This window comes from Amphiura filiformis, chromosome 5 (genome assembly GCF_039555335.1).
Source record: "Amphiura filiformis chromosome 5, Afil_fr2py, whole genome shotgun sequence".
Lineage (NCBI taxonomy): Eukaryota > Metazoa > Echinodermata > Ophiuroidea > Amphilepidida > Amphiuridae > Amphiura > Amphiura filiformis.
In genome coordinates, this window is record NC_092632.1 from 42,965,641 (window position 1) to 42,984,448 (window position 18,808).

Below are 18,808 nucleotides of genomic sequence, written 5' to 3' on the forward strand. Positions count from 1 at the left end.
CAAAAATCACAATTTTTTACAAAAATCACTTTTTTGACCAAAAATCACATTTTGACCAAAAATCACATTTTTGACCCAAAATCAAACATTTGACCAAACACATTTCTGAAAAGAAATAGCATTTTAAAGCAAAATCATGTTTTGACCAAAAATCATGTTTTTACTAAAAATCATGTTTTTGACCAAAAAAAGATTCTGAAGACATAATAATGATAAAATGGACGGATACTTTCGCATGATACCTGAATTTATCGATCTCGCTAGAGTTTTCAAATATCACGCTCGACTTCGTCCCGCGTGATATTTGAAAACTCAAGCTTGACCGATAAATTCAGGTATCACACTCAATCCGTCCAATTTTATATCAATATCAGCAGTAGATAGCTACTTCATCAATACCAATATCGGCATTAGATAGTTACTTCATCAATACCAATATCAGCAGTAGATAGCTACTTCATCAATACCAATATCAGCAGTAGATAGCTACTTCATCAATACCAATATCAGCCATAGATAGCTACTACATAATGTATCAATACAGATATCAGCAGTAGACATGGTATATTTATTTATTTATTTATTTATTCATTCATTATTCATCATTCATTATTCATTATTTTATTCATTCATTCATTCATTTATTTATTTATTTATTTATTATGTTTAGTGAATTCACACACATAGATTCCATTTGTCAAATGTCAACATGTGAATATTAAGATCTTGTCTATCATTGTATTCATATTAGTTGATATAGTCAGAGAAATTCATTGGCACATTCTTTGATTCCACAAATAACCCGGCAAGACTTCACTGAAGATGTCTCAAGAACCATTGACTGTATTGTAAGCCACCGGCAAAGCATTTTTGAATTATCAAGGAGCCAGTGTAATGGCTGATATTAGGGGCATATGGGTGAACCCGTAATTTGCATGTGTTATGTATGCAAGAGTTACTCCTTTGGGCTGCATATCATTCCCACTTGCAAAAGAAAACTCATGTTTTCTTTAGATTTTAAAATAGTTTTTTATAAGAGGTGGATCCATGCGGGATTTGAAAATGATGTCAAATTGCCATGGAGTGTTGGGAGGCTAAAATTGGTATAATGCGCTGATTTGGCATGCTCGCTCTTTGCAGATTTGCATTAGGGCGCATGCCCCTTCTGTCCCCCAAAATTCGCTGGTGTTACACTAGGATCCTCAGCATGCTCATCTATCAGGGGAACAGTTCTTAAACCCCAATACATTTGTACATTCATTGAATGACCTTTGAAGATTTGGGTACAAAAACTCATACTCTGCAACTTGAGGTCAAATTTTGCACTATGATTATGTAATTGAGGTTATTGGACTATGTCATTGGGATGAGGCTCTTGTGGGCCATAGTGTTATATACAATAAATGATAAGATGAATGTAGATTTAAATTGAACCAGTTTCTCAAAAACTCAAATAGTTACTGGTGTAAAATATTGCCATTGCAACAGTGAACACTCTAACCCCCCTTTCTGGCACATATCCCTTGCAAACATATATATTTTGTTTAAAAAGCTATTCTTTTGCATATCTATTGAATCATGTACTAAAACAGAGGCAGATCACAAAAAATATAGTCCAATGATAAACTGGCTGACAGCTTAATCCGTTGAGATAGATTGCTGGATGTTGGATGTGAATGTTAACTCAAGTTATTGATATATCAGCAGTAACTTGTATATGTACATGTATGTATGATGCACCATTATGACTATCAGATATATGCCTGTTCTATACAACTGAATGTATTACATATAGACTGCTCAGTGCTAGAAGTAGGTAAGTGCAATAGCTGCCATGTGTAGACAAGTACAATCTACAGTTTGTCCACTCTGAAGAACAAAGTGCAAACACGTGCGTATACAGAGTGTTAACAGTGCGTAGTGATGCGTCTCTGCTGCAGGTATGCGTGCCTTCAAAGTCGGCACAATGTGTGCATCCGCGTCAGTACTTTGTACTTCAGAGTAGACTGACTGTACCGTGTGTAAATTGCCAAATGTTCACAGGGCAGCTATTGCAGTTACCCAGTTCTGGACCTGAGCAGAAGATATCTGCAACCGTTATATTTTGTACATATTATACCGAAGGATATACACATTCAGTATATGCGCTATTGTAATTGTTCATTACAGGTAGGTTCTTCGTCAAGCGCCCTATTTTATGGGGGGAATATTTTTTTTTCAACCTATAAACGATACTGTTCATGAGTAGGGACAGATATGTATGATGCTAACGACTTGCGTCATTATGATGTTCAGATTAGTATGAAAATTTTGCTGTGTACCCCTAAATATCCTGAAGCCAAATGGTTAGATTTTGTACAATACTAGGTTGAGTCATTAACTATTAATATGGCTTAATATTTCCTTCTTTCCTGTATTAGTACCAGAAGCCAGAGAAGACATCGTACACTTCCCATAATGCTTTTCTCCCATTTCAATTTTTCTGTACTGATTTTCTATCTAGTGCAACATGGGTCGATAGTGAAGAAATAAACCTCTATGAACAGAGCACATAGCACATCCAGATCTGGCAAAATATGTTTATTTCTGGATTATCGACCCATGTTTAGACCATCGAGTTTTAATAACTTGATGTTTAGACAGTATTCTCAAAAAGAAAACAAAGAAAACATGTTCAAGTAATGGGAGTGTCATTTGATGAAATGAGGTGATATCTCATGTATGATGTTGCAAAGGATTCTGGGAAGAGTACAAACTTAAGTAAAGACAACACAAAAGTGACAGCAAATATGTTGTTGGTTTTTTTAAACTAAAGGCTCACATCAAGAACCACAATGCCTGTTGGATTGAAAGTACAGTATAATATTGGATAGCATTGAATGTAATGTTGGAATACACTAGTGGGAATTTAAATGAGAATTTTTTCAAACCAATGAGAATTGGGACAAAACTATGAAAATTGAAAATTTTCTCATTTCTACCGAATATACCGACCAACTGTATAACCAACTGTGCAACTCAACAAATTAGGCACAGTGTTAGCCTCTCCGTGCACAGGTTGTACCGTGTCAAGTAAAATGCATGGTGTCAACGAAAACTTCATTTCAGACACTCTTTCATGCAGTGAAATCCATTTACACGCCTATACTTCGCATATACTTAGTTGCTGTGAATTCAGTAAAAACTGATAACCGACTAACATCCCCAGAAGTATCACCTTAAAGTTGTGTCATCAGCCCATTTTGAGAAAACGTGTCAATTCTGGTGATGTATTTGATGAGATGTTCGTTCACCCATCCCGCATCATTGCCACCAGTGAGGAAATACAAGAATGCCAGTGAATGTAGTGAAACAATACACTACTCCAGTACATTGCTACTATTTAGCAGAGTAAATAGAGTGAGCTTACAAGATTTTTTTTCCTAAGCATGCACAGTATTATCTTCAGGGTTTCATCATGCCCTCTCGATTTTTTTCATCGTCGTCGTTGCTGGTGGGAACATTAACGTACCTTAACTAGAATCCTAACTTTGATTATATGCGTAGCTTTTAGGCAAATTTGTACTCTTGTCTTTCTAGATCTAACGGAATTTCTTGAACATAATGATATTGAGAATATTATATGTGCATTTTGAGGAGGAAAGCTACAAAGCCATTGTATCCAAGAGCAAATTATCGATGCGATAAGCAAATGTTGATAATCAGTGTTTTAGTTTATGAATATTACAGTGGCTTGTATAACACAGGCAGGGAACCCCCCTTAGAGCACCTGCACATAGATTCACCATCTGCTTTAACAAGTTATGCTAATATCCCTAAGACACATTTCATTAATTTGTAAATTTTATCTTTATTTGCATAGTTACACAATTTCAGCATTATTTTTTTTTGATATGTTAAGGGTTACCCAAAATGGGCCATTCTAGTTGAAATCCATATACCCCCTGTGAATGACATGATCTTAATCTTCCACACGGGGAGTGTGAATTTCAAATGGAGTCACCCACTGAGTGTCGTCTGCTCCTAAATGGGCTATTCCAGTTTAAATCTATACATCCCCCTATGAAAGACATGACCTTAATCTTCCACACAGGGAGTGTGAATTTCAAATGGGGTTACCCGAATGGGTGACTCCATTTACAATCTATACCCCCTGTGTGGGGGATTAAGGTCATAACTTCCATAGGGGGTATATGGATTTCAACTGGAATATCTTCCATAGGGGGCATATGGATTGCAACTAGAATAGCCCAGTGTACCTGCTTGTAGGAACACTAGCAACTGTTCTACATGCATGGCACTGGATCTGATGGCCTGAGGGATATGGGTATAAATGATCCTGTATGACAGGATACAAAATGCTGAATTTGTGAGAAGAGCATTTTTACTTTTTGAACATTTTATTTAACTCTAAATCAACTTTGTTACAAACCTCAAGCAAACAAATTAGGCACAGTGTTAGCCTTTCCGTGCACAGGTTATACCGTGTCAAGTAAAATGCATGGTGTCAACAAAAACTTCATGTCAGACACTCTTTCATGCAGTGAAATCCATCCACACGCCTATACTTCGCTCATATACTTAGTTGCTTTGAATCCAGTAAAAATGGTAACCGACTAGCATCCCCAGAAGTATCACCTTAAAGTTGTGTCATCAGCCCATTTTGAGAAAACGTGTCAATTCTGGTGATGTATTTGATGAGATGTTCGTTCACCCATCCCGCATCATTGCCACCAGTGAGGAAATACAAGAATGCCAGTGAATGTAGTGAAACAATACACTACTCCAGTACATTGCTACTATTTAGCAGAGTAAATAGAGTGAGCTTACAAGATTTTTTTTTCCTAAGCATGCACAGTATTATCTTCAGGGTTTCATCATGCCCTCTCGCTTTTTTTCATCGTCGTCGTTGCTGGTGGGAACATTAACGTACCTTAACTAGAATGCTAACTTTGATTATATGCATAGCTTTTAGGCAAATTTGTACTCTTGTCTTTCTAGATCTAACGGAATTTCTTGAACATAATGATATTGAGAAAATGATATGTGCATTTTGAGGAGGAAAGCTACAAAGCCATTGTATCCAAGAGCAAATTATCGATGCGATAAGCAAATGTTGATAATCAGTATTTCAGTTTATGAATATTACAGTGGCTTGTATAACGCAGGCAGGGAACCCCCCTTAGAGCACCTGCACATAGATTCACCATCTGCTGTAACAAGTTATGCTAATATCCCAAAGACACATTTCATTAATTTGTAAATTTTATCTTAATTTGCATAGTTACACAGTTTCAGCATTAATTTTTTTGGATATGTTAAGGGTTACCCAAAATGGGATATTCCAGTTGAAATCCACATACCCCCTATAAAAGACATGACCTTAATCTTCCACACAGGGAGTGTGAATTTCAAATGGAGTCACCCACCATGGACTGTCCATGCACCCACTCAGTGTCGTCTGCTCCAAAATGGGCTATTCCAGTTGAAATCTATACACCCCCTATGGAAGACTTGACCTTAATCTTCCACATGCACAGGGAGTGTGAATTACAAATGGGGTTACCTGAATGGGTCACTTCATTCACAATCTACACCCCCTGTATGGGAGATTAAGGTCATTCCTTCCATAGGGGGTATATGGATTTCAACTGGAATATCTTCCATAGGGGGCATATGGATTGCAACTAGAATAGCCAAGTGTACCTGCTTGTAGCAACTGTTCTACATGCATGGCTCTGGATCTGATGGCCTGAGGGATATGGGTATAAATGATCCTGTATGACAGGATACAAAATGCTGAATTTGTGAGAAGAGCATTTTTACTTTTTAAACGTTTTATTTAACTCTAAATCAACTTTGTTACAAACCTCAAGCAAGCAAACCAGCACATAAGATTTCACATTACCAAATCAAAAATATGGTTGAGTGCCCTTAATTCACTGCCTGTTTTAATTTAAAAAACAAACAAACATAACAGCATTAATTATGCAATAAAATGAGCAGCATGATTTTATATAAATTTGGATTGGTTATGATTAATAATGTTAAATCCTGCAAGTGTACCACAGATAGGAGAGATCAATTAATGGTTTTAAGCAGTCTTTTCTTCTATTTTCTGTACAGAAACTCTATAGAAGCCTTTTGGTTGAGATTATGTCTAGGATGGTGGACTCCAAACCTAGGGCTTTGTGTGTATGGTGATGTTTTGGATCCCGATTTTGTGTTTTGTCAATCACATAGTTTTTCGTAGGGGATTTGCCATTTGGTCTGACACCATTTCATCTGATACTCATTTCTTCTACATCTATTTGGCCTAAACCTGCAAGGTATATATCCACCAAGTCTAACAATCATTTGGTCTAATATCAATTTGGTCTGGTAACCATTTAGACCCAAAACCATCTAAAGTCTAACCATTTAGTCCAATAACCATTTGGTATATTACCCATTTGGTCTATAAAATAATATATTGGACCAATTGTATATAGACTAAATGTGCATTAGACTAAATGTGCATTAGACCAAATGGCAATAGACCTTTTTGTAGACACATCATTTCAAATGTTAGAACACAGATTATAGATTTCTATAATCTGTGGTTAGAAGTCCTTTGTCAATTGTTGTTTATTGTCTCATAAAAGGAAACAAATGACATTTTTCCATTTTAAGTTTAAGTGCAACAGTAATCATGATAATTAACAGACAGGGTCTTCAAGATTATAGTATTTTCTGTGGCATTCTCAATTTTGATAATTAATGGACAGGGCCTTCAAGATAATAGTATTTTCTGTGGCAATCTCATTTTTTTAATGTTGTGCTTTACTCATAAAAAACACAAATTATACCTTTTAACATTAGGCCTATGTAATGTGGCACAACTAATACATTGATTGATAATAGAAACCAAATGACATTTTGCCTGTTATACAAGTATATTGTGTTTATTAATGTAAATGCAATGACTTCCTGGGCAAAAAACAAAAATAACTGCATGTGGATATTGGTTTTAATGTGTTTTATACCATTTGCAGTCTATCAACAGCATCCAGTAAGTACATACAATTCTGGTTTCCATGTATGGTGTCTACTGTTATACAGTAATCTCTGTGTCTGCCCCCAGATTGTATCTTGGTCTTCCAAGATTGTGTTTACAAAGCCCCCCCCCCCCCACACACACACAACACCCCTCATACCCCACCCCACACAGAAAAGAAACAAAACACAGATTTTCAATAGTTTTTTCAAAACACACAAAATAGGCAAGTCACATTGAAGGAATACACTTGTTCTATCATTGACTGACATCTAGCATTAACTAAAGGGTGGGTCTTGAACCACAAATTTGGACTCTGGGTCTTGAACTGGCTTTTGCAGGGCATAAACACATTTTGGGAAGGGGGTTGGGTTTGATGGTTGATAAATTTTATTTTTAATGATGAATGCCCGGTACGATTGCTGAATAGGGTGCAACGTGCTAGACTTGAGTCAAGTCCTTGTTTACGGATTTTAGGGTTAGGGTTTAGGGTTGGGGTAGGGCAGTCTTGTAATAAAACTAGTAGAGTTGCACTCTATTCGGCAATCGCTCCGAATGCCCTTTAAAACCAAGAGATGAGTCGGTGAGTAAATAATTAATAAAGTAATTGACATTTGCACATGTAGGCTGGATCAGGTCTGGCAAAAACTAAATAGAGCAATAAAAGCGACAACTTGCTGAACTACAAATGTACTTCCAATAATTTAAGTAATAACTTCTGGCATGGCTTCAAATTATGAATCATCAATTACACATATGTATATATATTTATATATTCATATTGTATAATTGCAGCTTTGTAATGTACACCTCCCAACTACAGAATTATCATATGTTTTAAGCATTAAAAATTTGTGCTGGTATTATACTGCTTCGTGATCAAACTAATATGCAATTAATAGGATCAATTTTACAAAGCTTGTGTTACAGGGGTGGGTTACATGTAGTATGCAGCAGTTAACTTGAGCGGTAAAGATGGATGGTGAAGACATTATTTTCAAGCATTTTTCAATTTCAAGGTTCAGTAGCAACAGTTAGTAGTGATATGTCATATAATATAGCTTGAATATTTGCGCTTAACTCTTCAAGTACAGGCATTTATTAGTTCACTTTTTTTTTGGACATTTAAGAAAAGAGAATTATCCATTATTCATATTAGTTTATAACAATTCGGCCCAGAGACAAGGCTAGAACCCAACAGTAAATTAAAGGGTGGCCTAAATACACCAAACAAGAAAATAAAAGGGACGGACAGAATATGGAGAAACAAACCAGACAAAAAGATGAAAAAACCAAAACAAAGATGATACAAATGAGGGGGAAGAGATGGCTAGAACACATGGTCACCAAGAAGATCTAGAGCAGATTTGAAAGTGGTCTGGGATGGGCTGCTGACAATATTATCAGGAAGGTATAGTTCCATGGGGTTGGTGCATAATGGAAAGATTTCTGAGATGGGGAGAGCCAGCAAAATTGAGGATCAAGGGTGCAGCTGTTGAGATTGCTAAAGCAAGGTCATGGATGTGTATTGAATGGGTTGGGAGATGAGCAAAGCTAATAAAAAATCTTGTAAAGATGACACACTATGACAAGATCATTAATTATACTCACTGTTAGATGGTATAGTGTATATTTTTTGCTTGGTTCAAGTCTTTGGTATTACATATTTTGTTACTTCTATTGTGAAGTTTCAAATCTACAGAAAAGTCGTATACATTCAATAACTAATACTGTATAATTCCATCTGCAAGCATATATGCTTTGAAATGAAATAAGTTTGTGTTTTTTTGATGAAAGAGACGGAAGGCAGACAACCTCTACAAAAACATTACAATAGATTGGTCTTACAATAATAGTTATTTGTACAGCCACCTGTATCAGTAAAATAGTTGCTCATAAAATTACAAATATTGTTTTTGTTGAAGGCATCTGCCTTTTGTCTCTTTCATAAAAAAATTCACTCATTTATAGAGGTATGTGAACTTGTAACTCATATTGATAAATTCCAAATACAAACACACAAAATTAAAAATTAATAATTAATAATAAAAAAATAAAGATATTTTGATGAACTGAATTACCTAACTTTTGAGGCAGGCTGTATGCTATGCCCTGGTTGTACCTTAAAATTAACAATATAGCATGATAATATGTGTTGATTTTATGCAGATACATTTTCGATGTGTGATGGTTTGGTATTTGGATCTAGCATGAATGTAAGAACATCTCTAATTGTTCCATTTCTAAAATGTGGGTATCACAATATGGCATTTAAGGAAGGAAGTAGAAGTCAAAACTCAAGGTTGATATTATCAGAAAAAGTAATGGTATATAAAAGTCTGTCCAATGTGAATACAATACTTTACTTTACTTTACTTTACTTTACTTTACTTTACTTTACTTTACTTTACTTTACTTTACTTTACTTTACTTTACTTTACTTTATTTGAATCCTTATGATGAGAAGGGTGCATTGGCATGGTTTTTAACAACATTTTGGAAGTGTAACTACTCTGTCAACGTGATAGACACTTTCCCACACTTAAAATCATATTATATATTTGGTGTTATAGGACCAAGGCATCTGGTTGGTTTGGTTTAGTCTTGGGAATTCGAAGGGAGTGATAATCCAAGTGGAAGAGTTTACATTGTTTAATAGAAACATCAATTATTCTCTGACTCTCATACAAAAACAACCCAAAACATGTATCAAATCATGAGTGGTACTGAAGACCTGCATAAATTGATAGAATTAGGATCACCTTCAATAAACTTGTTATTGCACACCCGGGATTTCACATAATACCGGTATGTTCTTTCCCTCAAGTAGGCCAAAGAAGATTAATTTTCATTCTTGACCAGGATTTGAACCTGGGATCCCTGGGTATCTAGCCCAGCATTCTTACCAACCATATATCGTCATTTGAAGATCTTTGTACCAACTGTGCTATCAAGGAAGCAAAGAGTTATATGCCCAAGGCTCCAACTCCTCTCTTGTTTTTCTAGCAACAAGCAAAAATCATATTTGATCAATTCTAGCGAATTAATTAGAGAAACTTTGGTCTACTCAAGAGGAAGATTAAATTATGTGCATATCATTAAGTAACTCCAAACATGTTATTATTTGAAAATAATTATGTTCCTGCTACTTCAATTTTGCGGTCTGATGTGCTTCATCAACATGTCTAAATAAAGCCATTCTCTAAAAAAAACTAACCAATTATACTATCCCAACAAACTATTGAATGTGATATATGAAAAAAAAAAGCGGTTTGAAATATTTGAAGTGACTTCGAAGAAAAACGGCTTACAGACACTGTGTCCTAATTAGATCAGCCTAAATGAGCACTGACATTCAAGGTTTGTGTGTGTGTGTTTTCCCCCATTTTCCTGATTTGTCTTTGGTTCTTCATTACCTGTATGCATAATGAATGTCCTATTTTATGATTGCCAAACATGCACTAGGATCCACAACAAGCTCACCCATCAGTACGCAGTTCTTTAACCCCAATACATTTGCACATTCATTGAATGACCTTTAAAAATGTGGGTACAAAAACTCATACTCTGTAACTTGAGGTCAAATGTTGCACTATGATTGTTTAATTGAGGTTATTGAACAATGCCATTGGGATGAGGCCATCATGGTCCATAGTGATGTGTACCTGCAAATAGAAACTGCAGGTGTATTAGTTGCGGAAATTAGGTCAAATATTCACAAGCTGTCAGCAATACAAACATTCATCATATGTTATTATTCCAAGATAAATTGGATATGGTTTTAAGTGAAATTTGAGCACATGAATAAGGCCAAATAACAAAAATTACATGTTTCTCGTCCAGAGGAGGGCGGGTCTTACTCTTTACTATTTTCTTCTTTTTTTTTACTATTTTTTTTCAGGATGACTGCTAAGTCAAAAGTGACTACCTGACTGACTTTGAAACACTCCTAAACATTACTCAAGGTTTTAGACTCCATCCAATATTTAAAAAAATACAGAAGGATTACACCATGCAGAACAACAGTTAACATTTATTTTTAAGAGTCTTCACCAATTTATAAACAAATTTGATGACGATCTCCGAAAAATGAATAACAAGGTGTTTATTTTTTTATATTAATGATAAAAACAGGAGGCGGCAGCTAAAAAAGGAAGTGGTCAGGACGAGACTTATTTTAAAAAAATCGTCAAATAAAACAAGTCGGGGGAGTTGAAAACACGAAATGTTAATATAATTAATCTTGTCAACAATGCTTGCCCATTGAGTAGTATTAAGGGTAGACCAGGTATTGTTGGTCAAAGCAGGTCGATTTTCAATATCTAAATCAATATATTACTGAAAAATAACACCTTGATGTTTTGCAAAAGTTCATTCTACAAATCATATACTTTGAAAACTTGCTTGATTTATTGTTGTGAATGAGTTATGTACTTTTTACAAAAGTGTTGTTCTTTCAGCCCTCTTTACAACATACCTCAAGAACCACGGGACCTACAAAAGTATACCTGTGATATTTGAATTCTTCTACACACTCGCTATGCAATGATCAATGCAATTTTTGCCAAAGCTCACTACCATTCGCAAGATGCTGTGAACTACCAAATCGCAACAGTTTAAAATAGTTGCTAACTTTAAAGTATCGATAGTCATGACCACACCATGACCAAAATCTTAAAATTTCTGAAACCCCAAGAATCATATTTTCTAATGCACCAAACATTTGATATTATTAAATACGATTACAGGGTAAATCTTTGATCCAAAATGGGAACAAACTGCCAGGTGGGAGGACGGAGCAAAATGGAGACTTTGCCAGTTGGAGAAGATTCCCCCAGTCCCCCATAGTTAAAATCATGGTAAATGCTTATAAATATGCTCTCAGACTGGCACAAGAAATTGAATTGGACACTGTCACATTATATTGTGAGAAGAATATTTGGTTTGATATTAACAGTATAGCCCGGACATTCGGGGTGGGGGCAGGCAACTTTCAAGGGGAGGGGGAAATGGGCTAAAAGATCTAGATTTAGAGTAGACAAGGGGTTGGCAACAGTACATGCATACCAGAGGTCGACGGCTTCAATGTTATTACCCTTTGCAAATAGCACAGGAGGCCAATTGTCTACATCTTTTCTTCAACTTATATTTTTCCCCTATTGTCATTTGCTTACAGCTTGCATGACACTGAAAGATTTGCCATGTGCCAAGTTTGTTGGGCTATTCCATTTAAAATCCACACTACCCCTGTGAAAGATTTAGCTAAAGTCTTCCACAGAGGGAGTATGAGTTTCAAATAGAATAGACAATTTGGGTAACTTCCATTTGAAACACTCACTCCAGTTGTGAAAGATATAGGTAAAGCATATTACAGGGGGAGTTTGGGTTTTAAAATGATTAACCCCGATCAATTACATTTGAAAAACATACTCCTCCTGTAGCAGATATTTCCCTAATCTTCCACAGGAGTAGTGTGAATTTCAACTGGAATAGCCCAACTGGCATGTGCGTGGGGCAAGATACCAACCCCCGGTCTAGACATTTATATGTGAATTAGATTCATCAGGATTATTCCTCAATTATGCATTTTTGGATTTTTAAAACCAAGTTCATATTTGTCATCCTTTCCATCAGATGACTTCATTAATTTTGATCATTTGACCCACTTTCTGGAAAACTGGTTTCCACCCCAGGATTCCACATTTCCTTAATCTCTTTTTGCAGTCTTTTATAGTGGATTGATGCATGGACAACACATTACCTTTAACCATGTTAGCTTCCTGTATTATCTTTTTAATAGCATGGCATTGAACTCCCTCAATATGAAAATATAAATAATTTCATATTATTCAACTGTCGTTGGCCATGTCTGCACGCCTCTGCACACAATGATTTCTATAAACTAAGAAATGATTACATGTCTGTGTACACGTGTGTATAATGTTTTTTAGATTTAATTGACTTTTGATATCTTACCACACAAAAAATGTTCTTGGTGATCAGTACATGTACCTTCAATTGTAATGTGCTGTATAGTCACCACACACTTTTTGCAATGCCCCTCAACAAGTCAGAGCTAGTCAGCATATTTTAAAACCCCAAATATTCTTCTTTTTTCCCCATTTCTGATCTGCGAGATTGTCATTTGATCAAACATGCAGTATTTATCGTAAGCCATAATTTGGGGGATGAGTGGGATTATGCACAGGTCTTTTTTCTCCAAATGTCGTAGGTGGGATTGTAACAAGGCATGAGATTATGCTATTAAGGGTAGTACGGTATAATCAATTCTCCCTGGCAATGTCTCCTGCAATGTCTTGGCTTGAAATATCTTTTGAATAATAATATTGCCTATCGTATAGATTGTGACTTAAACCAACATTGACATGACTTCAGCAGCCTACTAGGGTTTCAATGAGTTCCACTCACTCCTGTCAGTTTTTCAAACCTGTGGAAATATATTTTGGAGCAGCCTTTAAAAAAAATTGTGAGCAATTGAAAAAAAGACAACCTTATTGGTATCTTCGGTGCATTTTTCAACAATTTGTAACTAACAACATGATGCAATGATAATTTTTTATTGCATTTTGCACTACCAGCAAGCCAGGTAACAACGACTCTTACTGTAAAAGTGGAAATTTTGTGCTACATTTATTTTCATGCTTTTCGACCTTAGAATCACAAATTTAAAAACAAGGGAAACAGTTTAAAATTATTTTTCACAGGCACACTCAGTCACCAAAGGGAGGCAAGGGTCAAACACTGTGTCACAGGGGGAGATTGCCATAGAAACTCAGATAAACTGCCAGCTCATGTAGGGGAGTCCTGACTGAGGAGGGGGCAAAATGTCCATCTCCCGCTCCAGTTACACCACTGACAACTCCCAACTTGTAATTAAGACCTTGCTCACCCGAAGCTTGACTTTTTACAAGCCAACTGAGATATGACCCTACATTGGCAAAGGAGACATGGGACTTATATGCATTGTTACATTGTTTGTAATTATACAGGAGTAGGTAGAAGGAACCATGGGTGTCATCAGTTGTCGGGTGTCCACAGCTGCTCTGCTATTTATTATTGTGCATCCTCGTGTGCAGATATTTATATACAAAGGCACCTCACAGTAATAATCTTGTTCTATTTTATCATTTTACAGGAATATCTTTAGGTGACTGCACATTTAGTGGATCAGGACTAGGTGCACTATTTCTAGCTCCCCACAGAGATAATGGTTTAGCATTGGTTCTTCTTGGCACTACCACTCAGGGATTAGAAGACACAATAAGATTAGCAAGCCCTACTATTCCACCAATGACTAGATCACCTGTAAGTATTAACCCCATGAGAACTACCTGCCGATTGGCTAAAAGGCTCCATTCTGATTGGTGATTAAAGTGAAAATATCATGTAATTGACCAATCAGAGGCAATGTTAGATTGGCAACTAGTGATCAGGGGGTTAAAGCATTGAAAACATGAGTATATGTGACACAATCTGGGTCATGGAAGTCCAAAGGCAGCAAATTTGAAATTGAGATAAAAGTAAAAATATGGAGTAAAAAACCAATAAAATACATAAAACAATTTTGAACCAAGTGTGCTAGACCTTTGGTGTTTTCAGTATATGATAGCCTAATGTTTGTATAAGGTACCGTAATAATTATAGCAACTCATTTTTCAAAAATCCCTCCTTTGGCCTCCATGGACCACATTGTGTCACATATACAGTATTGCACTTGAGGTAATAGGAACTATTCGCTTCCCAAACATTTTTTCCAGTGACCCAAGTTCCATAAGAAAAACATGCAGTAATACGTATGGTTGTACTAAATTATAATTCTATTCAACTGGACTTACTATTTATGATGGCTACGGTATCACGTCATATCCATGACGCATCATCAGGCCGACTGATCTTGAATTGGCTCTGTATTCTTGACCTGTGACGTCACAATGGTAGATGTGACGTCACACGAGAGTCGTCGAGGGATTTTCCTGATGGTCGGTTCGTAACTCTTGAACAAGTTGTGGCGTAGTGCCCCTCCGTGATTCAAAGTTGGCTCCTCCCTGCGAATATATATATGTGGCAATTGAAACCAATTAAACTTTGTTCATCCTATAAGTGGCAAGACTCATAACGTTGTGGATTGATATAGAATGACGTGTAAGCAGTTAGGCGTAGCACATACATATGCTAATTGGCTTTTTGCATAATGTGTGATTTGCACATGCATAATGTGAATATACAGGAACATAAGTTTGGACATTATGGATGCACACAATAAAATAAATATTTTTTGCCATTTGTAGGTTCAACAGAGTAAAGGAATAGATGAATATTTTACTGATGGCTGGGGTAATGCTTACATTAATTTAACATTTGTGTTTTGGGTTTTCCATATTTTTCTTAAAATATTATTGATAATAATGATAATAAAGGTACCCCCTTCTTCATAAATACATTTTGTTGTTCCCCTTGAAACTCCCTCATTTCCCCTGGCATGACATAAATATTGGTCAGGTCTGAGAAAAAATAAACTGCAGGGATTCAAAATTACATTTTTCCACATATTGGAAGAAAATGTTTGTCAAAAAAGTTACATTGTTTCACAATAATGTCAGTCAGTTTCATTAAATTTATTCATTTTAAATGGTTTTTTTTTAAATTGATACTGGTTTTGGAGGCTGTCACAACTGCATGACATCAGCAACAGAGAAAAACACATATTAGACTTGGTTCATGCAGGAATCATTCTATCTTTATTTTTAATAAATTTCCCAGTTCTTGCACATAATAATTAATAAATAATGGAATGAACCGTATGGTAAATATATCTTCACATTATTGTGATCATTTTTGTTGGGCCAGGCTGATGTCAATATCATGGTTCATTGAATTTTCTTATGGCGATGCCTATGGCCACCTCGCAATCTTTTGAATTCAAATTTATAAATTTGATGGCTGGCTGGTTGTAAGCAGTTTGGTTATCTTATCTACTGTGGGAATTGAAGGCGGTCAGGATCTTTGTTAGTGAAATCATAGGTGTGTTTGATAGCAAAATCATTTCTTTTTGCCTATGAAGTCAAAAAGAAAATAATGATCACAGTTTCAGAATGATGAAGGATATTACTTATTAAATTAGTAAGATTTATCATAGATGCTTGCAGTGAGATCATCCATAGGTATGGAAACTGAAAAATGTATTGAAAGTGTAATGAATGTATAATTTTCCCCTTCTAATTGAAGGCTTAAATCAGTTTTATGTAGTTTTTATTGGGATCCAAATACCTTGAAGCAATACCATTCAATCATACATTTCTACTTTGTTAGGAAATATCTGTAAAACAATTAGGTACATGTTGATCAACACGTTTCAGCTTAACAATATTAAAGAAGAAAGTTAGAAAATCATAAATGTTACCATTATATTTTAGCGTATGATGTGAAATTGGACTAAATTTGCATACCGTTTCCACAAGCAATTCACAGTTTTGTGTATCTGAGTAAAAATATAATCCCAAGTAGAGATCTTTTTCTTACAAAAAGCTTAAGAAAGATTTGTACACATGCCCTTAGGTTTGACTTAAACTCACAAATTTAGATGGTTTGAAATGGATTTATTTCCTTTGCAAATTAAATTATAAGGTAAAATATTGAATTATCTAATATTAGATTGTTTTTGGCATGATTTAACATGAGTTCCTTCTTTCAAACTAACCATCATGATATTCCATATATAATGCTATACTTCATGATCATCATTTATTAATCAAATTAAATATGCAATTAAAAATATGCTAGAAGCTGTGAAGGTTTGTGGATTAAAATGATGTTCTAAAATAATATACAGGGTGTCCCAGAAAAAATTACCGGGCAAATGAATTTGGACGTAAGTCGCAAAATAGACGTCAGAATGCAAAAATCTAAACATCAGCGTGTAGCCCATTATATTCTGCATCTTATACACCCATTTTACTGGAATCGGTTGACTGGTCGCGGAGAAATGAGCGATTACATAACGCATGTGTCAATTCACTTCATTCCAAGTTTGAAAGAAAGATCATTCAACACAATGTGCATTAGTGGTTACACTGTCAACGGGCTTCATATTTTGTTCTATGAAATCCTTTTCGTTCTTTTTAAACAACCTGTTTCTTGCAAAAAAATTAATTAGGTTTTTATTCAAATATGAAAACATGCACGATATTGAAAATGAAAGCTTGCATGTAAGATGATGCTGGTATTTGTAAATATCTTTTTTCGTTAATGTTGATATAAATGTTGCATAAAAAATTACTACATAAATAATTCCAGCTGGCTTAAAAATTTCTCACACACATGTTTTCAAAATATTTTTCCAAAAAATTGTAGGCTAAGTTTAAATCTGTCAATCTGTGATTATTATCATTCTTGGCTCAAATGTTCTTCATAAAGTATATTTGCACAACCTAAATAATTAAGTTGGAGAACTTCCAATTGCAGGTAATCAATGATTTCTCGGCTGTTATTCATCTTCAGTGAAAGCATGAATGACATAACACTGTCGGATTTTAATAGATAATGTGGACTAAATTTAATGAGATACACAAACTTTAGGAAGTGGTGAGCGAGTATGAAAAAAGCACCTGTTGATCAAACTTGGAATGAACTGCATTGACGCACGCATTATGCAATCGTTCATTTCTTCGGAACCAGTCAACCGAATCAAATAAAATTTTCGTATGTGATGCACAACAAAATAGGCTATGCGCTACATTTTGAATTTTTTGATTCTGATGTCTATTTCTCGACTTACGTTCAATTTTATTCACTTGGTAATTTTTTCTGGGACACCCTGTATATGGAAATTTTTGATACAGTTACCTGATGAAAGCTAGCAAAGGAAATTGGGAACAGAAATAAGAACTTTTAATTGATTTTAATGCTACAAAACTCATTTGCTCTGCAGAGCCTGGAAAAAAATCTGATACCCTTTCTATCAACACTATTTGTAAGATTTACCCCTGACCCTCTACCTGAATTCTATCTTTAGCACTTACACAAAATCTAACCCAGTGGGTTCCTACTTGTCTTATGTGCAAAAACTGTTGGGGGATTTCGACAACTTTCTACTGCCAGATGCCATTGCCACTTGGCTTCAGATCGTAGTACATGGAGAAACTTTGTAGTCGCCTGCTTCGCAGCCGAATGAAATGAAATGAAAAATGAAAAACCCAGTGGTTCCAAAACTAAGCTTGAGAACCCCATCTATTCAGTGATCCCAGCGAAATTAAATTGTATATAAATTACTTACTAAAGGATAAGTCATAAAAATTGTCATTAAGTATTTTTGAAATGAAAAAAATAGCAATAAAATAAGGAAAACAGCAGTATTGACAAAGTTGAAGTCCCATTCAGATGCATGTAGCTAATTTCTCAATCCAAACCATATCTTATAACTCTGACATGAAGCCTATAACCTAATTTGAAACTTAACACTACTCCAAGCCTTAATGCCAAATGAAAACTAAATATTTGAATGTATTCCTTTCAGAAGCAGGTGAAACAGTATTATATTAATAGCCATCACCTGTAATATCAGGGCAGAAGATATTTAGATATAAATTATGCAAACTGTTCTCATATTTGGCCATGTAGCAAAAGGATTATCCCTTTTGATGTGAACAAATGGTACATATGTGGCAATTTTGTAAAAATTCTCTTAAATTTGTTGGGAACTTGCCCCAATTTTGTGAAAATTCTCAAATTTGTGCTAAATTTAACGTAAAATCT

The 18,808-nt window shown here is 35.3% G+C and overlaps 1 protein-coding gene across 1 annotated transcript in view; it reads left to right on the forward strand.

The window, feature by feature from the left end:
- LOC140152212 (uncharacterized) overlaps nt 1–18,808 on the forward strand; it is a 194,699-nt gene that overhangs the window by 142,484 nt on the left and 33,407 nt on the right. Inside the window, exon 19 of the mRNA XM_072174511.1 lies at nt 14,193–14,362. Coding sequence (XP_072030612.1) covers nt 14,193–14,362 — 170 coding nt within the window. The remainder of the gene's footprint in view (nt 1–14,192; nt 14,363–18,808) is intronic.